The sequence below is a fragment of the Pleurodeles waltl genome, chromosome 3_1, assembly GCF_031143425.1.
Source record: "Pleurodeles waltl isolate 20211129_DDA chromosome 3_1, aPleWal1.hap1.20221129, whole genome shotgun sequence".
Lineage (NCBI taxonomy): Eukaryota > Metazoa > Chordata > Amphibia > Caudata > Salamandridae > Pleurodeles > Pleurodeles waltl.
This window is the reverse complement of record NC_090440.1, coordinates 1,393,188,722-1,393,215,959: the sequence shown is the minus strand read 5'-3', so window position 1 is coordinate 1,393,215,959 and position 27,238 is coordinate 1,393,188,722. Positions and strand designations below refer to the sequence as shown.

The 27,238-nt window shown below is 43.4% G+C and overlaps 1 protein-coding gene across 18 annotated transcripts in view; it reads right to left on the bottom strand.

Annotated features, from left to right (window-relative positions):
- PUM1 (pumilio RNA binding family member 1) overlaps nt 1-27,238 on the bottom strand; it is an 859,012-nt gene that overhangs the window by 657,063 nt on the left and 174,711 nt on the right. For all 18 annotated transcript variants that reach the window (XM_069224905.1, XM_069224910.1, XM_069224908.1 and 15 more), the window contains one exon: nt 15,206-15,320. In XM_069224905.1, the coding sequence (XP_069081006.1) occupies nt 15,206-15,320 (115 nt within the window). The remainder of the gene's footprint in view (nt 1-15,205; nt 15,321-27,238) is intronic.

The window sequence follows — 27,238 nt, the reverse complement described above, 5'->3', positions numbered from 1 at the left end:
CTCCTACTTCGCCCTCGCCAATACCACAGTGCCTGAATGGGTGTTTTGGCAGTGTAGCCCACAATGTTTGGGCCTCCGGTAAGAACAATGCAGGATGTATGACAACAGCACCTGTACAAAAAATTGAAACGGAATGTTCCTCTCCTACAAGTGCCACAATACATAATATCACCAGAGGAAAGCCAGGGAATGGAAATAGTGATACAAGATTTACTTAGTAACCTGTTGATAAGAGATACAGGATTCCTCTAGCAATCAATCAATCATCATTTGTAAAGTGCAACACTAGGGGAACCTGTGCTCTGAGGTTGCTGCATCTGTGCCGAAAGACCAGGTGATGAGTTGTTTTCTAAAGACTGCCAGGGAGGGTGCTGCTTGGACGTGGGAGGGCTCTGGCGGAAACACAGGAGAATGTGCAGCCCCCCCCTGATGAGGGTGCAATGGATGCGGGGGACTTGTGCGAGGACGAATGAAGAGGAGCAAAGGTGTCTCATAGGAAGATATAAGTTATGCCGGTGGTTGATGTAGGAGGGTCCCAGTTTGAGGAGGGCTTTGTAGCCGTGTGTGAGCGTCTCAAACTGGCACTTTCTCTGGACAGGGAGGCAGTAGAGTTTCCTGAGGTGAGGAGATATGTGGGAACGCTTGAGGAGGTCCAGTAAGAGTCAGCTGCTGTGTTCTGTAGTTTCTGGAGTCTTCTGAGGAGCTGGAAGGGAATGCTGGTGAGGAGCATGTGGCCCTAGTCGAGGCAGCTGGTGACAAGGGCTTGTGCGACTTTCTGGTGTTTACTGATATCCATCTGAAGATCTTGTGGCGCATGCGGAGGGTGTGAAAACAGGAGGCGGCAACTGTATTGACTTGTTTTTTTATGATCAGTTGGCTGTCCAATATTATGCTGAGGTGGCGAGCGTGGTCAGTTTGTGTGGGTCCAAGTTCTTCCGGCCTCCAGCTGTGGTCACAAGCAGAGGTGTTCTTTCCAAAGATAAGTACCTCAGTTTTGTTGGAGTTCAATTTGAGGCAGCTGTCTCTCATCCAGTCAGCTACGTCTGTCATGGTGGTGCGGAAGTTGGCTTTGTGTTCGAGGGGTCTTTGGTGAGTGAGAGGATGAGCTGGGTGTTGTCTGTGTAGGAGAATGTTGAGTCAGTGGGCTACGACGATGTCCATGAAGGGGGTCATGTAGATGTTGAACAATGTGGGGCTGAGTGATGATCCTTGGGGCACGCTGCATATGATGATCTTAGGAGCGGTTGAGAACGGAGATAAGGAAACACTCCAGGTGCGTCCTGAGAGGAATGAGATGATCCACTTGAGGGCATGTTGTTGAATTCCGATGTTGTGGAGTCTGTTGATGAGGGTGTGGTGGGCGACTGTTAAATACTGCAGACAGGTCAAGAAGAATCAGAGCCACTGTTTCTCCTTGGTCAAAGAGGGTTTTGATCTCTGTTGCGGCGAGGAGCGTGGTCTTGGTGCTATGGATGGCCTGGAAACCTTACTGTGATGCGTCAAGTAAGTGTTTTTGTTCTAGGTAGTTGTTGCGCTGTCTGTTGATGGCCTTCGAGTACTTTGGCTGGGTTTGCGAGCAGGGAGACTGGCCAGTTCTTGTTGCTGGGGTCGGCTGAGGTAATCTTTAGGAGGAGTCTGATGTCTGTGCGCTTCCATGCATCTGGGAAAGATGCTGTAGAAATGGAAACGTTGTGGAGGTTTGTTACTTCAGTGCTCATTAAGTTGGATCCAAGGTTGAAGAGATGGGGGGGGGGGGGGGGGGGGTGGAGGGGTCGGTGAGTGCCCCGGAATGGATGAAAGACAGGATGGTAGCAGTGGTTTGGATGTGGAGTGGCTCGGGTTCACTGGTTTGATGAGATTTTTGGGTCTGAACAAAGTGGGTTAGGGGATGAAAATACTGGCAGTCTTACTGTGGAAGGAGTCGGACAGTGAGTCACAGAATTGTTGGGAGGGGTATACTGTGTTTTCTGTGGCAGTCGAGTTGGAGAATTCCTTGATTATCTTGAAAAATTCTTTGGTGTGGTTGGTTGAGGTGGTGATGCGGTCAGTGATGGCTGTTCTTCTCGCCTACTTGATGCACCAGTGGTAGTTATTGACTGCTGTTCTGCGTGCGGCTCAGTCGGATGGATCACTGGAGATGCGCCATCGCTTCTCGATTAGAAGTCAGTTACCTTTGGTAGTTCTGAGCTCCGGGGTGTACCAGCTGGCTTGTCCTGATATTCTGTTGGCTTTTGCCGGTTTCAGAGGGGCGACCTTTCTCTAGTGCTGCGTGGGCTCCTTCTGCAACTTGTGTCGCCGTCCTGTGAGACTCCTGTGGGTGCTACCTTTACTCCTGTGGGCTCTGTGTTGCTGAGGATCCCCTCCAACTCCCTCTCCAGGTTTGAGTCCTCCTGGGCCTTGCTGGTCCCCGGCAACACCACTATTCCCCTAACCACAAATTTGCCTTTGTCAAGGCTTTTGGTGGAGTTCCTGCAACGACACCCGGCTGCAATCTTCAGTCCAGCGTGGGACATCTTTTGCATTCCTCAGAAACTCTTCTCTAGCTCCAGGGCTGCAGTGCTGACCTGATCTTCTTCACCGTTGACCAACTCTGCAAGTACAGCTGGGTGGGTAGTAGCTCCTACTCCTCCTGCACTCCACTGCGACTCTTGGACATGGGCCCCTCTCTCCACAGGTCTTCCTCTCTAGGAGTCCACCGCTGGTTTCTTGCAGTCTTGTCTGGGTGTCTTCTTTCCTTCTTTTTTCTTCTTGAGGGAAATAACAGCGATTTACTGCTGCTGCCCTGGTCGCTGGGGGGGTACTGTGTTACTTACTTCTATGGTTTTCTAGTACTCTCAGCTCCCCTCTACACAATCCATTTACCTAGGTGGGGGTCCTGTGTTTTTGTTACATTTTTTTTAGTATATGGTTTGTGCTCCTCCTAGGGTCACTATTGTCTAATTGCTTTTGCACTGTTTTCTAACCTTTTCTATGCCTATTGTACAAGTTACATACCTTCGGAAACAAAATATCTGGTAGAGACATATTCTAGTTGCAGATTCCTTACCTTAGAATTTTCCCCCAGGTGTGAGACTCGATCAAGAGATTTTTCCTCGAGTAATACCCTTGCGTGTCGGTAGGTGGCGTCAAGTCGACTCAGCAGGTGTCGCAGTCACCGTAATGACGTCAGGAGTAGTACATACACACTGCCCTTGCACAGTGACGTCAGTTTCTTTTAACGACTTTCCACGCCAAAGCGCAGAGGCGCTAAGAACACTGAGATTGGTGCACCAGACCAAAGGACCTGAAAGGGGGAAATCCCCGTCCCTAGAAATCAGTTTGCAAGCGGGGAGGATGGGTGGGTGGTAAGGAATCTGAAACTAGAATATGTCTCTATGTATCTACCAGATATTTTGTTACTGTAACTTGAACATCTGATAGAGACTTCTAGTTGCAGATTCCTTACCTTAGATACCCAAGCAATGCCATCCTCGGTGGTGGGCTGCGAACCAAGATCATACTAGGAAGTCCTGTAGGACCGGACGGCCAAAGCAGCTGTCTCGATGGACCTGACTGTCCGTAGTCCTTAGCAAACGTATGCAGGGATGCCCACGTAGCTGCCTGGCAGATATCCAGGACAAGAACTTTGCGTGGTAACGCAGTGGAAGCAGCAGTTGCTCTGGTGGAATCAGCACACAAGCATTCAGGAGGTTGCCTCTTGGCCAAAGCATAGCACATTTTAATGCAAAGAAGCACACATTGAGAGATGGTACGCTTTTGTACCGCCTTCCCTTTTTTCGCACCCCCATAGCCAACAAAGAGTTGATCGACCATCCAGAAATCTTTAGTACGATTGAGGTAGAACCCTCTTTTTGAGTCGAGGCGGTGGAGTCTCTCCTCATCATGGGAAGGATGTGGGGGTGCGTAGAAGTTAGGCAAAGTGATGAACTGGCCTACATGAAATGGTGTAACCACCTTAGGATGGAAGGAAGCTCTGGTGCATAGCACTACTTTGTCAGGATGTACAGACAAGTATGGAGGTTTTGAGGAAAGGGCCTGAAGCTCACTCATTCTGCGAGCAGAGGTGATAGCGACCAGAAAGACAGTTTTGAATGTGAGGAACCGCAAGGGACAATTATGCATTGGATCAAATAAGTAAGTGCAAGATTAAGGTCCCACTGAGGCATGATAAATGGAGTGGGAGGAAATAAGTGGGTGAGCCCTTTTAAGAACCTACTCACAATAGGAGATTTAAAGAGTGAGGGCTGATCAGGTAGCCTAAGAAAGGTGTAAATGGCTGATAAATACCCTTTAAGGGTGCCCAAAGCAGAGCCCTGCTGGGCTAAAGAAAGAATGAACATAAGAACCTCTGACAGAGGGGCAGAAAGGAGATCAACAGATTTGTTGGTACACTGTGCCACAAATTTATTCCAATGCCAGGCGTATATAGTTTTAGGCGATGGACGCCTGGCTGCCAAGATAACACTGCAGACGGGTGGAAGGGCAAAAGCCATCAACTGTTGCTGCTTAATTTCCAAGCATGAAGGCAGAGGTTGGACAGGTTCGGGTGAAGAACCGTCCCCTGTTGCTGCGACAGAAGATCCGCCCGAAGAGGCAGTCTGAGTGGAGGATCGATGGACATGCTTAATAGCTCTGAATACCACACTCTTCGAGCCCAGTCCGGGGGCACCAAGATGACTTGGGCCCAGTCGTTCTTGATTTTCTTGAGAACTCTGGGAAGAAGAGGGATAGGCGAGAAGGCGTAAAGGAGGCCGGAGCTCCACTAGAGACGAAAAGCTTCTCCGAGCAAGTGCGCCTTGGAAACTCCAATGCGCAAAACAGCTGACATTGAGCGTCCTCTGCGGAGGCAAACAGATCTAACTAAGGGTGCCCCCACTTCTGAAAGAGACCTTGCGCCACCTCCGCATGGAGACGCCATTCGTGATCGGCTGTGCATCGACGGCTGAGTTAGTCTGCTCTGGCGTTAAGGGATCCTGCCAGATGTTGACCCATCAGGGAAATGCCCTGATGTTCTGGCCATGTCCAGAGGTGTAGTGCCTCCTGACAAAGGGTCCAGGACCCTACTCCACCCTGTTTGTTGGAGTACCACATGGAGGTAGTATTGTCCGTGAACACCTGCACTACTTTCCCTTTGAGAGGGAAGAAATGCTTTCAACGCAAGCCTGATCGCCCGGAGCTCCAGCAGATTTATATTGAGTCTGGACTCCACCGAAGACCAGAGGCCTCTGATCTCTGCCTCCCCCATGTGGCCACCCCAGCCCAGAAGTGACACATCTGTCACTATAGAGAGATCTGATTGGGAAAGGAAGAGGGATCTGCTGTGGACCCAATTTGGATTCGAAAGCCACCACTGCAGGTCTTTCGAGTTCCCTCCGAAATCTGGACCAGGTCGGATAGATTCCCCTGATGCTGCACCCACTGGAACTTTAGGTACCATTGCAGAGTCTGCATATGCCATCTGTCATATGTTCCTAGCAGGATGCAGGAGGCCATGAGGCCCAGCAGCCTCAGAGTCAATCTCACTGAAACCCAAGTCCAAGGCCGAAAGATCGGAATCATAGCCTAAATGTCTTGGACTAGTTTGTCGGTAGGATAAGCCCGATACTGCACTGTGTCCAGAACTGTCCCAATAAAAGGGAGCGACTGAGAGGGAGTCAGGTGTGACTTTGGCACGTTCATATATTGACCCCAGGCATGTGCAGGAAGTTCGCAGTAGTCTGAAGGTGGGAGACAAGTTTCTGGGGCGATTCCACCTTCAATAGCCAGTCGTCGAGGTAGGGGAAGACAGACCCTGAACCTGCGCAGATGAGCTGCAACCACCATCACTTTCGTGAACACCCGAAGGGCGCTGGTAAGGCCAAAGGGGAGCACGGCAAACAAAGTGCTCATGATCTACCACGAATCGAAGGTAACGTCTGTGGGCAGGCAGGATGGGGATATGGAAATAGGCGTCCTGCAAGTCCAACGCTACCATCCAGTCTCTTGGGTCTAAGGCAGACAGAACCTGAGCCAGGGTGAGCATTTTTAACTTCTTCTTCTTGAGGAAGTAGTTCAGGTCCCGAAGGTCTAGGATAGGATGTAAGCCCTTGTCCTTCTTTGGCATCAGAAAGTAGCAGGAATAACAACCACGACCTACTTCTGGCACAGGGACCTTTTCTATAGCTCCCTTGGCTAAGAGAGCTGCAACTTCCCGGCGGGGAAGCGCTAAATGATCCTCCGGAAGGTGATTGAAGGATGGTGGCATGTGTGGTGGAGCAGATTCGAAAGGGAGGGAGTAGCCCTTTCGAACGATCTACAAAACCCACCCGTCCGTGGTGATGTGTTGCCAGTGGGGCAGGTGATGGCAAATCCTGCTATCAACTGGGCGGGAGTGAGGGAACGGACTAGGAGGGTTTGGAGGCTGCAGCGGGGGGGAGGGGGGGAGGTGAAATGGACAGACCTCTGGTTCCCTGTCCCTCGGCCACATGGGATTCCGCGTCCTCGGCCGCGCATAGGCTGGCCAGCTTGCAAACATGGTAGCTGTGTGGAGGACGTGACAGGGCACCCCCTTCTGTGTCCACGAAAGGGGCGAAAAGCGGACTGTGGTGGGCGAGAGGCTGAGGAAAGACCGAGGGACCGAGCTGTAGCCCGGGAAACCTTGAATCTCCCCAAGGATGAGTCTGCTTTGTCTCTGAAGAGACGGGTGCATCAAAGGGCATGTTCGTGAGTGACTGTGGGACATCCCCGAGAAACCAGAAGTGCGTAACCAGGCGTGGCGCCATAAGGCCACTGTCGTTGCAACCGATCTGCCCAGAGAGTCAGCCGTATCCAGCCCACAACGGATTGAGAACGTTGCTGCTTCTCTCCCATCGTTCACTGCTTGGGAGACGATAGCACAGGCCTCCTCCGGTATCTGCGGCAGGACTTCAGCAACTGTATCCCACAAGGAGTGGGTATAACAGCCCAAAAGGCATGCTGTGTTCACAGACCGCAGCACTAGACTGGAGGAAGATAACAACTTCTTGCCAAACAGTTCCAGCCTTTTGGATTCCCTATCCGGGGGTGCGGAAGGGAACACGCCAGAAGAAGAGGAAGCCTGGATAACGAGACTCTCAGGCATGGGGTGTTGGGACAGGAATTTAGGGTCGTTTGGCACAGCGATGGCGGCGTGCTATAGTCCTATTCACAGGAGCCCCTGTGTTGGGTTTGGACCATGTACCCAAAAGGACATCTGTGAGGTCTTCATTAAATGGTAAAAGGGGTTCTGAAGTAGAAGCCCCAGGCTGAAGCACCTCCGTCAAGAGATTAGACCTGACCTCTACAGTAGGAATCTCAAGGCCGAGAACCTCAGCTCCCCTACTGACCACCATACCATAAGTTGCTCTCTCCGCAGTAGTCACGGTAGGAGGAGACAGCATGCCAGCGTCAGGAGAAGTATCAAGACCACTGGCTTTGCTCCCCCCAATTCCTGTGCCCAGTCCATAGCAGGGTCCTCCTGGTAGTCATAAGGGTCCAGGGACCCCTCCAATTCCTCCACATATTCGTACCCATAGGAAGAAGGGTCCGAATCCGACCTGGGGCGAATAGGCCCCACCGAAGCCGAAGTCGGTTGACGCCAGGTATAAGAATTGGGTCGAGTCGATAGTGGGCACCACAGACGTCGGGAGCGTCAATAATAGACTTGGCGCGGGGAAGGTCTCGAGGGTGTGATGGGAGCCAGTGCGGATCCACGCACAGATCCGGAGGTGACCTCGGTGGCCGGGGCTAAAGCCGCCAGCGCGGAACCCGAAGGCCCCTCAGCCTAACCCCTTGGGCCCGAAGGCGCCGTATCGGGGTCGGCCCACCCAAATATGAGGCGCATGGCCTCGTAAAACTTAGGTGGGTGGGGGTCGCTCCAGGAAACTCGAGGAAGAGCAGAGTCGACCCAGACGCAGGCTCAAAGGACGGAGGCCTAGTGCATGGACGCTCTTTCCGCGTGCGACGGGGCGAAGTCGGAGAGCGATGGGACTTATTCAACTTCTTCTTCTAACCTTGACCCGAGGATCTCGAGACCTTCCTCTCGCGCGGGACCTACGCGAAGTCGAGTGCCGGCCCGCCATTGGCTTTAGGGACCGCTCCCTCAAAGCCTTCGGGTGCATGGGCCGACACTTGGAACCAGACTTCGGGTCGTGATCGTGCTCGAGGCACCACAGACAAACGAGATGAGGATCCATCACCGACATCGTCCGATGGCAGGCCTCACAAGGCTTGAACCCAGTCTTCGGGGAAATCTCAAAGCACCAAAGTTGCACACAAAAAACTTCAACAAAACGGTAGAATTCGCCCCAAAAAAGCCCAGGGTAGCTCTTCTCCAGATCAGCACGTGGCGCAGAAAGAAAAGACCTGACGTCACTGCGCGGGGGCGGCTTCTATGTACTTCTCCAGACGTCATCACGGCGACCACGACGCCTACGGAGTCCACCAATGCCACCTACTGACGTGCAAGGGTATTGCTCGAGGAAAAATCTCCAGATCCAGTCTGACGCCTGGGGGAAAATTCTAAGGTAGGGAATCTGCAACTAGAAGTCTCTATCAGATGCTGTGTCAAGGTTAGTCAAGCTTGGTTGACGTGCCAGGTAGTGTGGTGCTGAAAGCCTGTGTACATTTGTTCTCAGTTACTTTCCCCAGCTGCGGTGGGTGGCGCTTCAGCTTGGTGATGGTGTGCTGGGTCTTGGAGATGGTGAAATGGACGATTGTGTAGTAGTTCCAGGATAGTTCCATGGTGTGGGTGAATTTGATTCCGTTGCTGAAGGAGAAGATGGTGTTGAGGGCGTGTCTGGCTTTGTGGGTGGGTTTGGAGACTAGTTGGGTGAGTTAGATGTTGAGGAGGTTCTCCAGTAGTGATTAGAGTTGATGTGCTTGTGACCTCGATGTGGAAGTTGAGATCCAGAGCAGCATGTAGTGGAGGGAGTCAATGGTGGGGTGGTGGGGAAGAGGGTCAATGATGCTAGTGATGAAGTCGCATAAAGCTGGTCAGGGTCCTGGTAGTCTACATGCGAGGGTGACCCTTATGGTTATATTGGGGTCGATATGTGGTAGGAAGCTAAGGTGATCCATGACAGGCGTTTGGTCATCGTTTGTGTCAGAGCACTGGATGGTTTCTGTGAATTATGGTGATTCCTCTCCTCCACCGTGCTTGTTGGGGCAGTCCCGGTGTATCATGTTTTATCTGCTGGGAGTGGCGGTGTCAGGGTTGGAGGAAGGGTTGAGCCATGTTTCAGTAAGAGCGCTTAGCAGTAAGTGCTGAGGGAGGTGGAAGGGCCCAATCCTCCCAGTATTAAAAAACAATGATGGCCCCACTAAAGGAAATGTCTGGAGGTTTGTGGTTGACCTCTGGGACATTAACAAAATAGTAGAACCACCTTTTTCTGTGGTGCCTAATACTGCCAGTGTCTTAGACCCCAGAATGCTCAACTAGGTAATGGGTGCCACAACTGCAAAGATCCTAATCAATGGATAATAGTGCCTATTCCTGCAGATTAACAGAGGGCCCTCCATGTCATGAAGACGTACCTAAGGAGGATACGGAAATCCTTTTAACAGAGGGTCACAACATGATATACCCATTAACTGTTCCCAAGTCAAACATTATGCTAATGGCACCACTTATGAGGGACTCCTGGCATTCCTCCTGATGCATGTTACATTTCTGTCATTGAAACGAAAAATGCTTTATTTTTCATTCCCCTGCATGAAGACTCGCAATACCCATTAAGTTATTTATTTAAAAATAAATAATAATTGACCTTACTATTTCAGGGAAAGCCCCTCCATTTATTCGCAGACACTAATAGTACAACTAGACACCTTTCAGTTGACACTTATCACAACTTCATACAATAAATAGATGATAAATTAGTGGCCAGCACTAGCAAAATCGACTGTGCTTCTGACACCACTGCATTAATAAATTGCCTTGCTACACATGGTCACAAGGTATCTCTCACTAAATTGCAACTTGTTCAACAGGAGGTTTCCTATTTACAACACCCCCTGTTGACGGGGGATGAAGACTGGACTCTCAGAGGGATAGCTATATTGAATATCCAACCCCCTGCAATACAACGCGTAAGAGCCATCCTGGGTATGCAGACAGTGGATCTTTAACTTTACCCTTCTTTACACACCTTTGCTCAACCTATCAACTAAAGACAGCCCACAACCTTTGCTGTGGTCAACTGAACACCTGAATAGTTATCTGCAAATTAACCAGGCACCCTGTGACGCTCCTGCTCTTGCCTGACTATTATGAAGAATTTCATAATTTTGTACATGAATAAGAAGGGTATACTGAAGAATTTCATTTTTCTATACATGAATAAGATCAGTGCCTTGTTGTGTAAGAACTTATAGATCTTACACGAAAGGTCAACAGAAAAAGACCCTGCAGTTATTTTTCCACCGCTTTACAAATGGTTGCTCGAGGCTTACCAGTATACCTGCATTCAACTGTAGCAGCAGCTGTTCCCCTAAAACAATCAAATACTGAGAATCTAAGCCACAAAGTACATAGGTATGTACCTCCCTTTGAAGATATATTCTTAAACAAAAAGCAAACACAAGATTTCACAAATGTCACAATAACATTATGAGTTATGTTTGTTCTGGGCTCATGATATCATACACTAAAACAATCAAATACTGAGAATCTAAGCCACAAAGTACATAGGTATGTACCTCCCTTTGAAGATATATTCTTAAACAAAAAGCAAACACAAGATTTCACAAATGTCACAATAACATTATGAGTTATGTTTGTTCTGGGCTCATCATATCATACACTGTTATAATATGCTTAATTTAGCGAACCTCTTGCCCCTTCCCCAGAATGATACTGACATGCCCCATACTTGTGTACTGGGTTCTGGCTTTAAGTAGAAGGATGGAACAACTACAGCCTACGCTGTTACCACCTTACACAATTTAATTGAAAATTATAGACTATTAGAATTATCGTACAAGCTTTCTAATTAATAGCATTAACAAGAGCCAGTGATCTGAGCACTGGATTAACTGTGAATAAGTATACTGAAAGCCTATATTCATTTAGAGTTGTGCATCATTTTGGTAGGCTTTGAGCAGAAAGAGGTTTCCACATGTCTCCAAGAATAATAATACAACATGGTCCACTGCTTGTTAAGTTACTGAACGCTTTACCATTGTCAAAAAGAGTAGCTATCGTCAAATGTAATGCACACAAAGATAGATGGCATAGGCAAAGAGAATGATTTTACTGATAAGAGCCCAAAAGACTGTACAGAATGTTAGGTCATTAACATATGATTCCCATCAAGTGTGTTTTAAAGAGGAAGTGCATTTGACTTCAGTGATAGGGGCATAGAAGATCTGCAAAATCAAGCAACTAAACAATAGATACAAAAATGGCAACAATATGGTACTTTGATGAATGGTTGTTGGACGGCTCAACATGGTTATCGATTCATGCTACCTGACAAACTGTTGTGGGTTCATTTCAGCGTTTTGCTTGGGCATTCTTATTTTAGCTTTGGGCCCAGGGCCAGTACCCTTTCACCTAGTTCATTTCATTTAACTCTTTCTATTATTTTAGCATGGCCTCATTTTTCATTACTTTTTAATCAGCTGCCTCTCCACACAGAGTGTATTATTAAGGCTGTACATGATAATCTACCAAATATTGCCTGTCCAAGATTACGACGTACACCTAACTAAGAGACATCACCACTTCAGACCAGTTCTCAGAACACAACACATTGTTATAAAAAAATACCACACAGGCCAAATAAGGATGTAGGGGACATTTCAGCCATCCACCTTATGCTGTACCATGTCATCGCAACTGTGCTGAACTTGGCCTCGTCTCTCCAGACACTTGGGAGGACTGACAGGAGACCACAGGCAAACCCCTGCTTACTGATCAGGTATGGGACCGGGGCTTCCCTCGAGAGACTAGTAAGGGCAGGGAAGGGCAATTACGGCTATGCTCTCATGTAGATGCTAAAAGTGTAGGTAGGGATTTCAGATTCATTAATGTGCCAGGATGCTGGGACTTTTTACCTGTTTCACATTCATGGTCACAATGATGATTATATTGTTTCATTTATTAATAATCACACTTCATGCCTTTTTGCACAGAATGCAGTTGCTTCAATAAAATATATTGAACCACGACCTGAATTTGTCTTTGCTTGTATGAGAATTATGTAAGTGAGAGAAAGGGGTAGGACCTATTCTACCATGACTTCTCTGATGAGTCATGGTAGAATAGGTCTCCACACTCCCCCCTCCACATGCAGTCGTGATACTGCCGGAAAACCAGCAGTCTTACACTCCTTTCCTCCCACCCCACCCCCCAAATGGTAAGAGTCCTACACCACTGTTATATCCTATGTCATTAAAGATGCATGGCCCTTTGCATTTTGGAAGAGATGGCACTGTAAACAGCATTAAAGTGTAATGGAAAAACGCTAATATACAGAAATTTGTAGATAAAATGCAAATATTGCATGGTGTGCACACATAATGCTGGCAATGAAATTCCAACCCCCTGCAGGGCATTTTGCATCTGCTGAGGCACCCTCCGAAAATTTGCAAGTGTGCTTTAGTGAGCTGCCTCCTCCAAATAGGTATGGGTATGTACTGACGGTGGTATATAGGTTTATTAAGAGGATTGAAGGATACCCTACTAAGCAATGCAATACTATGACCACAGCTAAATGCTTCCTGAAATAATTATTTCCATGCTTTGGTTTGCCATCGATTTTTCAAGTGATAACAGGGTGCACCTCATAAATAAAGCAATGGAATTCTTCAGCAAGGCAATGGCCGTACAACAGAGGTTTCCTTTTCTAGGATATCATGAAGTAGCCAGACCCATTAATAGGAAAAATAGTATCCTGCAGTCCATTATAGCTCAAATATGTGCAGAACCAACATCGACTTCAGTGGATGCCTTGTCATGTGCCCTTATGACTATGCAAACTACCCAAGATACTGTAATACACCTCAGCCCTCATGAAACTGCCACTCACCTGTTTTTTGTTTTTTTTGGGAGGGGTTGGGGGGGGGGGTGCAGAGGGAGGGAGGGTTTCCAGAAAACATTGCTAACACATATAGCTGATATCTGATATAACATACACTGCTCCAACAGTACTGTATTGATTTGAAACAACATGTTTCACCCATTAATAAACATGTAAAAGACACCTCGCTGTTACCTCTGCAAGGAGCCGAACATAATCTTTAACCTGATGAATGGGTGATGGTTAAGAGTTTTCAGCGATTTAACTGTCTATAACCACTCTCGAAGGGCCCTGTACAGGTTCTGTTGACAACACAAACATGCGTGAAGTATACAGGATACTAGAATTGGATTCATGCCACAAAACTGAAGAGAGATCCCTTGCCTCCAACCTCGTCATTGGCTACAGCACACAGGATTCTATCAGCGACTGCGCCATCTCGGGCCATCAAGGATGCTGGACCTTGAAGCAACCTGTGCCCAGGCCCTACCGTAAGCCCTTCTTCTTGACCCAACCAACAATAGTTTACTACTGGGTCCAGAGCGTACTCGTGACCTTTCACAGCCTAGTGATGGTGAAGAATAGGGAACAAAGAGGCCCAGCTGCTCAGGAGGAACAATTAGGATGAAAGAAACCATGCTGACAAACTGTGCATAGCATTTGCCCTGATCATCATTACTACCCTAACAGCCATTACCATATACTTGTATGTTCTATGATTCCCAAAATTACTGAGTTCAAACACCATTACACTTACTGAAGATCTGCACAACCATCATTCCAAAGAGTAGCATGAAAACATTACCACACAAATGATCAATGCCTCTCACAATTAAACATCTCAGATCGTTGGATTTGTCTTAAACTTCCTTCTGTAAGACAACACAGGATGGCTTTGAGTTTGGGGCTTAATTATTCTTGTTGTACTCTAAAGCAGTCACCACCTAGTTCTCTCACCCGAAGGGGACAGATATCAGACAGATACAGAGGTGGAATAGTGGTACCTCTGGGTTGTTCCGTCAGAGGGAAGGTTCACCCTACATGGTCACCTGTATCTTCAACATGTTTTGAACCCTGAAGCTGTACAACCCCTGGCTTTTGCACTTATGGTGAGAAGGGTAAAAGTCCATGAACTGTTTATTCTTGTTAGCTTTTTTTTTTTCAAGAACTGAAGGACCAGGTAGATATGAGATAGATGAGAAAGGACAACAAATAGAAGATGTCGAAACCAAAGCTGCCTTCAGCACTGTGAGAATGTATTCATATTTTGATAAGATTCCTTTTAGCGGTTGGCTTAACTTACAAAAACCATTATGTGAACATGTCTGACTCAGCTATTTCAGTATATCTCAATACAGTTAAAACATTATAGAACGATTGAGCCAGCAGCACATACTTGGAAGCAGACCGCTTTGTAACTTTCAAGCTTAAGTTTAAATATACCTCCAGCTGTCCAATTTCTGTCTCTCATTAATAATCAAGTGTACCTGATTTGTGTGTTCACAATGACATACATGTTGAGTATAATTTTAACATTCAGAAAATCACTTTTGCCACAATGCCTCGAAAAACCTATGCATTAGATAATTCTGCAAAAATCTCTGTGACATGGTCCTTTGCATACAGGACTGTCTATCATTCAGTGTTTAAAGGCCAACTAAAGTCTACAAAGGTTTACTTATCATAACTGAAGTAGGAAACTGATAGAGGCCGCAACTACATACCAGCGCAAAAGACAACTTTTGTCAACTCTGAACATGGGTGCCTCCTTTATACAGGGTGGAAGATGATAAAGAATAGGATTCCAATACTTAATCTTTGTTATTGATTTTTCTTTGTAAGTAGCTTCCAGGAAGAGGTGGCTTCCCGAGGAGAAGGGCAGCATTTTTTATTGCTCTTGTTTCAGATCAGAAACCGACCCCTGAATTTATGAGTTCTGTTATGTGTATTTGTGAAGAACAGTATCACCCGCAAGGGTATCCGGTCACTGAACGGGTGTGTGCACCTAGCACAGCCTATGGTAGGTTGGTTTATTAGAAAGCCAGTTCTCTAGCTTCATGCGGAATTATCAGTAAAATACATTTTCTCAGAGCACAAACCCAAAATCTGAAAGAGAAATCTGGAAAGCAACACCACTAAGGCTAGTAACAATCAAGCTCATCCATTCAGCTGTCATTTTGGCATACCTGATGTTACCCACGCACATGCACTGTCCCGCCACTGGTCTCCCAGAAATATACCCTTTGGTCCATCCTTAGTCGAATCATCTGTATCCCAGAATTTTTTGCCTGGTAAAAGTTGCTGTGAAAGAAAACAAACACTGATCACATAACAAATCTTCAAGTGATTAAAAAAGTAACATCTTTAATAGTGATAGTCATTTAAAATGGCAAAGTGGTAAATTCATTTGAAACATACGTTCTGTAACTGTACTGGTCAGGGACATTTGGTATTCTACCCCTGGGCCAAATGTACCACACAAACCTCAATGAGGCCGAGTACAAAACAAAAAACAGGTAATCAGTGAAATAATCCCTATATTTGCAGGTTTTTTGTCCCAGCTCCCTACAAGTGCAACCACTTCAGTCTGGGAATAAGACCAGCATGCCGATGGGCAGGGAGTCCTACTTGAGGCAATGAATAACAATGTTTAAAACCACACTAGTTCAGTGAGTGTCTCCATCTCATCACATGTGGATAAGATACTGGGTCTGGATGGTTCGGGCTCGTGAAACAGTCCAGTACTTGACGGTGGTCCCCTAGGAAAAAACATTTTAATGCCCCTCCCACCCCCATTCCCTCAGCGCAAATGTATGAATAAGTAGAAAAAAGAAAAACAGTGTGAATGAGCAAGAATGTGTGGGAATGAGTGATACTGTGTTATTGCAAGAGTGAGAATGAGTGGGTGAATAAGCTGAGGAAAGCTTGATAAGAAGGTAATACAATGATTGGGAATGTGCCACTGACCCTGTATACTGAAGGTAATCCTTGGTGAATAGAGGCTTCCGGCAAAATACGGTAAGCAATTCTTCGAATGACCAGTACCTGTGACAAAATACAGGCACCGACATAAAGGAGATACTTTCTGGGACAATGGACACCCATCCACATACTAGAAATACGGCTTGGTATAAAGGGCACCAATGAAAAAATGCTGGTGCTGGCAGACTTGAGAACTCTTGGCATAAGGGCTTTCTTAGCAAAATGTTGGTAGCAAAACTGAGGTAATGCTTGTGATAAACTAGGACAACTGTGACATATGGAATGGCGCAAAATAGTGACTTAGATACTAGAGAATGTTTGACTTAAGAATGACTCACGGCATAGGCACAACATTAATAGTAAAATTCAGGCATAGGTATATTGATTGCAATTTGTGGTGTAAGGGGCACCCATTACAAAATGCTGACTCTTGCACAATAAGGGTATTTCGTGACAGAGGGGCACCAACGGCACATTTTGGTAAAAACATGTTATAGCTAGAGGAGAGAGTCCAGTTGAATTACCTTTGCAGACAATGAAAGGACTTGATTATTTAATGAGTGCGCCCTTTTAGGGCCCACGGATCTTTAGCAAATGTATGTGAAACTTGTGTTTTAAAATGAACTAATTCACCCCTACTTTTTTCAAAACGTTCTCTATGGGAGAACCCCGATCTGAACACTACTACAAGGTGGCTGTGTAATTTGTTTCGCTTGTTCGCTAAAATTTAGGGTGAGTATTTCACGCTGGCACTTTCAAAGATAAGATCATGTCAGCATACTAATATATATGGGTATCTAAAATCTAAATTAGGCTGCATTCTGCTGTTATTTTAATAATGCCATTGTTAAATAGCTTCAACAAAGTAAATTATAATGATTTTCAGACAGTTAGGGTAAGTGACATCAATCCCTAAGAGATTCAAGGTCATATGATGCGACTTCCTGTAATGCCATTTAGATCAAAGGGTGTATGTTGGTCACGTTCACTAACCCCGGCATTTTAGTGAATTGACAGCCATGACTGGAACACGACTATAAAGATACCAAAGGAGAAGTGTGACAGAAAAGTAAGAGTGAGAGGAAAGACACGTACTGTGAAAAAAAACTTAACTGCAAGTGAATGCAAAAGAAAGGGAGATAAATGGTGAATACCACTGCTGAGGAACCAAAACAATCAAGAGTGGACTACCCCACGTGCAGAACAGTTTCTCATACAGCTTTGCAAAAGCACACTGCTGCGAACAAAACATTCACATTGCAGATTAGCACTAGGACAGCTGAACATCCTGCCACCATCAGAAAGTGGCAAAAATAATGTATAACCAGGAGCATGAAACAAAAACACAAAAGGTGTTAAAGAGTGTCCATTACATCCAATAGGTGTTTACTCCAGCTCTGACTGTATATTAACTGTATGGTTTTAGTGCCACACAAACTTAGTGTGTATACAGATGTCTATGTCAGTGTGGAGACAGAATATCCCTGATCGCTGTCATTTGGTAGATAATAGGGGTGGACGGCAGGGATGCAGTTTGCTGGTGAAGCTGATTGACAGGCCTGCCTGAAAATGTAAACTGCTGCCCATGTTTTGAATACTTCTGCAAGTAGCCAACTCCACTGATAGCTGCTGTGAGAGACGTTACTTTGCACAACGGCAGTGTCTCAGGAACTGTCAGTAAACGGCAGTTGAAACGGAACCAAACTTTAGTCACACACAGTGGTTACAAAGCCACTGTCTGGCAAAGGGGTATTAAAGTGTGATCCAAGACATCCCACTTTTTTCCAGTTACAAGCTGATCTTGATCAAGGAAGGAAGAACTCTACAGCCTGTTGCAGGTGGATGGCATGAGAGCAGTGGTAGTTATGAAGGGGAGGGTGTAGCCTCTTCGGACAATCTAGAGAACCCAGCGATCAGTTGTTATCGACCTCCAGGGGTGCAAGTGATGGTGTATCTTGCCTCCCATTGGATACTCATGATGGTCAGATGGCCAACTAATAAAACATGGAGGCTGTGGCTGCTGAGAGTGGTGGACTGGCCTAACCTTTGGCTACCTGACCCCCAAGGTCTGTGGGTAGTGCCTCCTCAGACACCCAAGGGCATAGTATATTTGCATGCTGTGGTGACTCAGTGGGCAGAGACGTGGCTGGAAGCCCCTTGCGTGGCCACAAAGGGCAGACAGAGGTGGGCACGGGGCCATAGAAAGGTCCAAGGACTGGAAGTAGCTCTGCTGTCCTTGAAGCGCTCTAGCAATGAGTTAGTCTAGTCTCCGAAGAGACAGGAGCCAAAGGGCACATTCATGACCAATGCTTGGACATCCCCCGAAAAGCCAGTGGTTCTCAACCAAGCCAATCAAAAAGTGACTGGGGGTAGGTATTTTAAGGATCTGCACTGACTGGCAGGGAAAGAAAAAAAACAATGTTAGCGTGCTCGTGTGGCATCCATACAGGCATCAGTTGCGTCACTTCAGGAGTGGACAATGTCAATAACACGTGGTGCAGAACGACACTGCCTACTGGCACACTGGGTGTATTGCTCAAGAAAAATTTCCAGATCCAGTCCGACACCTGGGAAATAGTGTGTATTGCACTCACAATCTCGCCTTCATATTCTAGAATGAATTATTTATCCATTAGCAAAGAAGCAAATTCATCTGGCAATAGATTGTTAGTCATCGGATATTCTCTAAATAAATACAGTGTGACCCAAACTATATATCTATATATTTACCTTACATGCAGATGTGCAGAATGTAATATGCTATTTCTTAACCTTGTTGAGTGCTGAGAATGACCATGAACCAAGCGAGGCAACGCCTCAAAAGTGAGTCATGATGTCACTTCTGTCTCTCCCCCTCTCCTCTCTCAATAGAAAAAAAGTGTATTATGCTTTGTGCATCTAAGGTTATTTTCATGGTACGTTTTCATGTGTACCCATTTTAATCAGTATGATCAAAATCCCTTTGACTAAAGCAATTACAAGCAATCTGTGAGGTGCTCAAAAGTATTTTCTCATAATATTTGCTGTATTATGGTAAACTTGAATCTGACCTTCCACTGGGTAATAAATGTGTCAATATTAGTACAGTTTTCTAAAGGTGGTATTTGGTATGGACACGGTAGGGCGGTTAGCAGAGAACAAATTACAAAAATATATATTACACAATAAAAGCATAGAGATCTTATATTAAAGTACATTTTGGAGGAAATTATCATTTGTTTCACATGAGGTGCCATAGTATAAGAACTATTAAAGCTCAGTAATGATTTTCATAAAAGATGAACCTCTGCTGCAGACCACGGGCTGTTCAGGATCTAAGCAAAGTATTTTAAAGATCGGCAAATATAAAACTGACAATTTAAAAGGTATAGAAATGATCGAGGGGACCAGCCATTAGAAGCATACAAGGAATGCTGTGCCTCAAACAAACTGAAACCTTTACCAAAAAGTAAGATGGCTTATACAGAAACAAGAAATGCAATTCTATCATGTTGAAAGAATTATCCAAGGCTCTTATCAAGGATCGTGACATGAAGGGCCTATCCAGCTCCCACTGCAACAATCACCACTGAACAAACTATATGCTTATTCAGTCTCATGAAATGAGGTAAATCACCAGAGCTTGGTTGTCCCCTGGTTGAGAGCAACTTGGCATTGCAGGTTGATAGCAAGTTAGTGCTCTTTAACTAATATTAAGTCATGATTACACTTATCACGAAAAAAAAAGATAAAGCAAAGCATCCCCTTCCCCAACAACGAACCCTACAATTATCACCCAGTGTCACTCACATATTCAGTACAAGACCTAAAAATAAAATTAAAAAAAAAAAAAAACTCTTGCCTCATGCCTAGATTATTTTAATCCCTCTATCTTAAACCACCCCTATATCTGGTTTTATAAAGGAATTCTTCTGATCTCCTAATCACCACTTGAAGAAATGTAAGTACAAGTACATGCACACAAACTATGCCATATAGATTTTGGGCACCTAGAATGATCTTATGTTGTTGGCTTTGAAATGTCTTGACACTGTAGAAGGCTTTATCAACAAGGAAAAACAAACATTTCAGCCTAATGCATGCATCTACGTGAATGGACACCCCTTCACAATACATTTCAGTTTATATAGGTATCCAACAGATTTTTTTTTTTAGCCTTATTGGTGTCAGTCTTGAATCTTTTTCTAGAGAGCATTAGACTCTACACCAATATCCAGGAATCCATGTCCTCAAATATAAATTTCAGGGCCCCGCTTGAGCTAATGATAATCTGGCTCCCTCAAAATCAATCCCAGTGATACAAGTAATTAAAGCTTGTTCAGCAATGTCTTGTTAGAAACTAATGACGTCTGAAGTAGCGCACCTTCACAATCACTGCAAGTGACAGATTCCTCAACAATGTTTTGCTGGAATTCATCCTACACTTAATGTTTGAGAATACATTTTATCAGACATTTAAGACTCGAGCACGACTACCAGTCATGCTTTATCAGTCGAATCTATTAGAGGTATTCTGGATAATGGTGTGTCCTCAATCTCTCTAGCTGGGACAAGCTTGACATCATAAAAATGATTGTTCTAATTATATCATACACTAATTCAATGTAAATCCTACTATTACCACAGTTGTGTTCTTTATAAATCAATGGGATTCTAGAAAAATCTTTTCACCATGCTAACACCAAACAATTTCCCTTCAGTAGCTTCAAACCAATCCAGAGTGCACTTTTCTGGATTTTCCATTCTTTACCAAAAGTAATTAGTGATAATAGGCCTGCTTCTGCTACTTTCAAGTTATAATCCTCTCACTCTGCTCTGGTTGGTTCTTGATGCTTCTTTCACGCCTATTATTTCTCATTATATATGCCGATTTGAATGCAAGAAATAGAAGTAAACAGCTCTTTAAACACTACTCCCTTCATACTATTACAACACAACTGAAAGCCTTCCGTCGCCAATTACATTTTCCAGTGAAGATCTCATATCATTTGACTGACTTTATTTAAAACTGTGCCCCTTAGGCAGCAGTACAATTTTACATTATGGACCAAGTGTTATTCTTCAGCAACTCTGGTCATCACAGAGATTCCACAGAAAAAGCCTTCAGGAATCACACGTATGTCAGAAATGACAAAATACAAGGGCCATCCCGACCATTTTGATTACTTTCTCTTCTGGTGATCAGAAACAAACTCCTGTCTGGCCTCCTTTGTCCTACAATCACTTCCCCATGCAACAACCAAAGATTTCCAAAATATATGGTAAAATGCAGTTTGTCATATAAATATGATAAAAAAAGTTCTTAACTAAAAACTAAAAAAAACGACAATTTTTAACAGATTTGTATTAAGCAATAATCGTCCATTAATCACCCTAGAAAGGACCTGCCAAATACTAAGTGTGTAACTCTCCTCAAGAGGAAGTGTCAACTTGACTTATTGGTTATGATTAACAGAATTAAACCATCCCAACACCCTTTACCGCTTCAACATGCCGCCACCGCCTCATAAGCTTTACACAACTGTCCATTACTTGGATTTACCAGACATTATATTACTTAAACATGAACACATTAACTCAATATGGACTATCTTTAGGTGGCTATTTCTTTGTTAGCACGTCTTGATTAAAGCTCTGGAAAAACATCTTTTACAGAATGCTACATTTTGGTCATCAACCTCCACCCAAACATCCTCACATGTTCCATTACCTACAATTGTACTAGTATTCTAAAATGAAGCAAATGCTAAAGCATCTATAGTCATCAGTATATTAGATCAAAATAGCTTATCTCAACACAGTTTGAGAGAAGTACAAAATATTTGATCGAAGGCTGGGATGGAAGCCAGTTTTCCCCAATCCTTCTCAAGAACTATTACCACCAAAGACTGTCCCTGGAAACCTTCTGGAGACAATACTCAATGAGAGTTGCTTGTAAAGAAAACAATATTTCTAAAGTAAGAATCCTATTTGGTCACACTTCAACCCATAAACATCCACACAAGGACCAACCGATTATAAAAGATGAGGAAAAAAAAAAAAACTGAAAACTGAAACTAAGAGGCAATTACAGCCACAAAGGAGCACATACATTTTTCAAAAGTAAAACCTCTTTCAGTATACAATGGATATTTAGTAGCAAATAACAAATAAATAAATACAATTGTGAAAGAGAATGAACAAAAACAATTGATGTGCTCCATCAATCCGTGGCGTAAAATACCAAATATGTAGAAAGTTCCATCAGGACAAAAGTAAAGCATCTTTTGTCACAAAGAAAAACATCTGAAGCAATTCAAACAACTGAATATAATGGCATAATCAACAACAGAATGACAAATGAGTGTGTTGTAGATATCACAAATTTACTACTCTATGAACACAAGTCTCCAATGAGGACCTTAACAGTGTGTTAAATACCATCTTCAAGTCCAATTTACCAGAGTTCTATGTTCCATAAATTTACAATACTATTTTTGTTGAGAAATGCTATGTTTTATAACACAATATTGAGGGTTTGAACTATCTACACTTGCCACTTAAGATGAATTTGTGTATGTTATGAAGGCATTGAGTTTTTCTAGCATTCAGACTCAAATTCCAATAAGACTTCTACGTTAGTCCTGCCAAAATGGTAGACAGCACCCACCTACCATTCTCTTTAAGGAAAAACCTTTCTTCCTGTGAAAAAGGAAAATATTGCCATCAGCATAAAAAAGAAAACTTTATTGTTATTCCAGCACACTTAATTATTGATTTTCAACCTTCACTACACGTTAGGTATGCCTAGTACCACGTACAGAGCAAGGACTATCTTCTTTAGAAAACAGTTCTTTACATTATAACTCTGTGAAACCTACAGCAAAGTGTCTCCTTCTACGGTGGCCCTAACACCCACATCTATGTGTCACTAAGTGTCAACACCAAGCCGTCTCGCACAGTATTTGCTTAATGAAGGGAATGGCTGAAGAGGTGCCATCCGGGGAAAGGCACGTATACCAGAATCACCATAAGTGACATTTCCCTCATGCTTTCTTTATCTCCCAACTTTACTATCCGGCTGTGCTCATAACTAGGTGTGAACCAGATGCACAAGCCCCCTAAATGTAGTTTATAAATGTTACTTTTCTATTAAAAACTCAAAGCTCTACTTTAAAGAACAGAAATCCTGCTTGAGTGCACACATGTTCAAAGTCTGGCTGCATTTGGCAACATGCTAATTTGTTATCCCTATGGTTATCCAATAACATCTTATATGAAAAGGGAGTGGCAAACTTTGCTTTCGCTTTCTTAGCTAACTTTTTTCTTCTTAGTAATCCTGCATTGTCTAGTTTAGGATTCATTTTTTTTTATTTAGTACAGGGAGCAGATACTATACTGTTACAGCATCCATTCAAGGAAAGTGATCATTTTTTGTTTTAAATGTTTTTTTAGCAATGAGGAACTCAAGTTATTGTTTGCAAATTGTTGCGTCCTTTTGAGTGATTTTGTTTTAGTCAAAATTAAAAATGTACCAGACAAACTGAGATTTGCAAAAGATGCTGTTGTCTCAGACAGGGTGGCTGAGACAAATATTAACATGTCTGCTGAGAGCTATCCTTTAGAAATGGAACCGATTAGTATAACTGAACTTAAAGAATGCATGTTTTTCCCTTGCAATTTAGCAACAATGGCCTATTTTGTTTTAGTTTCCAAAGAGCAGCAAATAATTGTTTTCCATGTTCACATTCATTCCAAGATCAGCTGTGCTTTTACCAACTATTGAAGCATTGAAATGGCACATTGACAAACAAGAGGTATTTGCCCGATAGTATAGCCCAAGTAAAGGGTTTGGGCAAAAAAATTGCAGACCCGACTTTGACAGGAAATAAGCTACATTTAAGACTATCACAATCTGGTCTGGAATTTTAAGTTTGTTGGTGGCACCTCCCATGTGATTATTAGGCTTCTGCAGGAAGCTGTATGGCTGATTCACAAAAAAAATATATATATATAATAATAAAGTCCTTGCTTCTACAGGTATCTCCATAGTTGAATGCCTCAACATGTGTTTCAGGTCACAAACCTGCTTTACTTCAGGCTATTTTTCCAGGACATAAATTAGAGGACCTTTCAATACTTTAAGAGTCAGCATTTTGAGTGGCCGATGGTTAAACAAAAAAGCCCAGCTTCAATTTACAGCTGATGTTAATGAATAACAGTTATGGTGGTGCCACAAAGTGGAGGTCACAGTCAGCCATTCAATATCTATAACAGAGACGTGTTATGCTCTGAAATCACATAAAAGCAACATTGGTTGAGGAGAGGAGAACATAAGTCTGTTGGGGAAAGCAAGGTTTGCTTCATATCTACTGTCTAGATTTACATATCGGAGACCTTTGCTGTTAAAAGTTATTTAGGCCAAGCATAGGCTGTTCTGTATTTTTGTGTATGGAAAACCTGTGACTTAGCTTATCAACTTTAGGCTGTTTGAAGAGTGAGGTGATTACTAAACTTGTACAAGGTGTATGGCACAGTTGCCTGGATAAAAAAAAAAAATCTCAAAAAGCACATCAGGCTCCATGGTCATGGAACTGCAACTTTAAGGACTTACTATGATGGATTCTGGAGACAGTGATGTTTTATACTCTTTATGAAGATGTCAACTTTTTCAGACACCACATGTGCAGCATGAGTAGTTCTTTCGGAGATGCCATTAGGAACTAATGGTCATCCAAGTGAGTGTTTTACACCAACCTTTTGTAAAGCTTCTGGCAACCAGAGGGCAAAATCCTTTCAGACGAACAATTTGTGGTAGCTCGAATATTAGGAAGACATATGTCAGAGTCTCAAATGCTTAGATTGGTTTGCTTGGGATTCCAGTGAATACATACACACTTGCCACAATTTAATAAAGTAATTTTCCTAAACTGGCTTTAATCAGCAGCTAAATACACACAAGGTCAGTACTTAAAACTGACCACCCTATCAGGAAGGTTTACAATATCCTTTGATCTCAGATTATATGCGGTTCCATATGCCTCTTTGCTTGAGGTAATTAAGAATTCCTGTAGATGGCATAATTGAGTTAAAGTGTTTATAGCAGAAAGTTTAGTGTTCCTAACAGCAACCTTTTCCTGTTTGCAGTTGTATGGTTGGTCCACAACGGACTGTGCTCAAAATATGAGTACAGGTACCACAACATTCAGTTTTAGAAAGTTTACTTTCCTTCCCTTGTGTAACTGCCGAGGGCCGATGCTGAAACTAATGGATTTTTTTAAATAACTTTTTGTAGTTATATTATTGAAGGAGTTACTTTTTTGGGGGTGGCATGTAAATACTTCTATTAATTTCATAGCCTTAGTTCCATTTTCAACTATAGTTGTGTACAGTAACCTGTGTTGGAAAACCATATTAAGGAAGGATTCAAAATTCTGCTACAGCTTAGTGTACTTTTCTTCAATCACAAGCACCTGTTCAACAGCAGAATTAACTACTTATGATCATATGGTGACACTGGCGGCTGGAGCTTATGCTTAAATATTATAGACAGACATACAATTCTCTTTGCCGATCAACATTTGTACAATATTTTGAAGGCAGTTCACCAGTCTAATGCTAAAACCCATTTGACTAAGATCAGTGGAACATTGCTCTGAGTTGGTAAAATGGAGAACACAAAATGCTCCTCTTCTGCCCAGCATCTGACCACTTAATTCTTAAATCAGTCTATATGATTAGTATAGAGATGCTATTAAACAAAGTGTCTAACTTTATCCTCGCTTTTATTCCACCAATATGTTTACAGTATTTAGTACTAGTTGTGACTTCGATAAAACAAATATTGTAGTGTAACTTACAAAACAAGGAGATATAAGAATACAAAATAAAACAAAATATTTTTGTACTTGATGAAACATAATTTGCATCTCCTGTGGTCAAAGGATAGTCAACATTATTCATCCCCAATTATTAGCGCATTAAACAAGAGTCATGCATCGACACATTGAGATGTGGTACGATGAAGTCTGGTATTTCTTACAAAAGCAGTTTCACAACAAAATCTCTCTTCTGGTCAATGGTGGATTTTGATTAGTAGGCATTAATTCCTATAGCCCAATTCCCAAGACGTATTGTTTGGGGGTAAAGGACAACAAGTTTTCAAGTTTATTTTATCCTTGGGACAAGTAGGCCCAATGCCCTGCAGCACAAACCCTTTGGCTGCCAGTTTATAGGAAAGCGAACTGTCTGCAGCGGAGGTAATATTTGTAACTGAATGTTAATGCTGTTCGAACTTGTATTTATGGATCAATTATCTAAAGCCTTTATTATTAGGGTGAGTGCTCTTAATAAAGGTTGTAAGGTCACACTGCACTACTAAAAGTGGCTCCAGTAAAAAAAAAAAAAATAGAAGTGTACATACGGTTGAAAACTTTAATATGAGGCTATGTGTAATGGTCCTAAAATGCTGTCTGATTAGATGCAAATGTTTGCAAAAGCTTGTAAGCAAGATTCATGATTCTTTGCTTTCAAAATAACATTTTCAGAAACAAAGTACAAGTAGGGAAAAAAATGCTTCGCTAAATTAAAGTGAAATTTTAGGTACTATTTCTTTGAAGCTTTATTCAGTAAAAAGCGTTGATGCATGCTAGTATTTCAAAAAAATATTCATAATGGTAAATCAGTGTAACCATTTTCAACAAGATTATGGGAAACATTAAAATAAACAAGCAAGGGCAAAGCCAACCGATCTGACATTGGCTGAAAGGCTTTTGGATTTGTCAATGTGTGTCTTGTTATAACACTGTTTTTGCAACACTTGTTTTTGGAGCTGGCAGGCCCTCACCACTGTAACAAAAAAGCGTTCTGGTCTTAAAAAGCACACATTGCCACAGTATTTCCTGCCACTAAACAGAACTACCATGTGTGCCAATATGCTAGTTGTGGAAAAGCAGAATGCTATCTCTCACAGTACAGCTAACCGATAGAGGGGAAATAGAATTTTCAATAAAAACAAATGTCTTGGTTAACGCCAGACCTTATTAGGGGCCCAATTCTTAAAGAAAGTCACAAAAGTGGGCCCATGGTATAAGTCTTTGAATTAGTGGCTTTATGAAACAATATACATTGGTAGTCCAGGAAATCACACTTCTAGAAATATTTGTGAACCGTATTTTTGAACAAGCAAATATGCATGTGTGAGTTTGTTCATGCGAAAATCTACTGTGCATTTACAAGTTCACTTTCAATCCATTCCA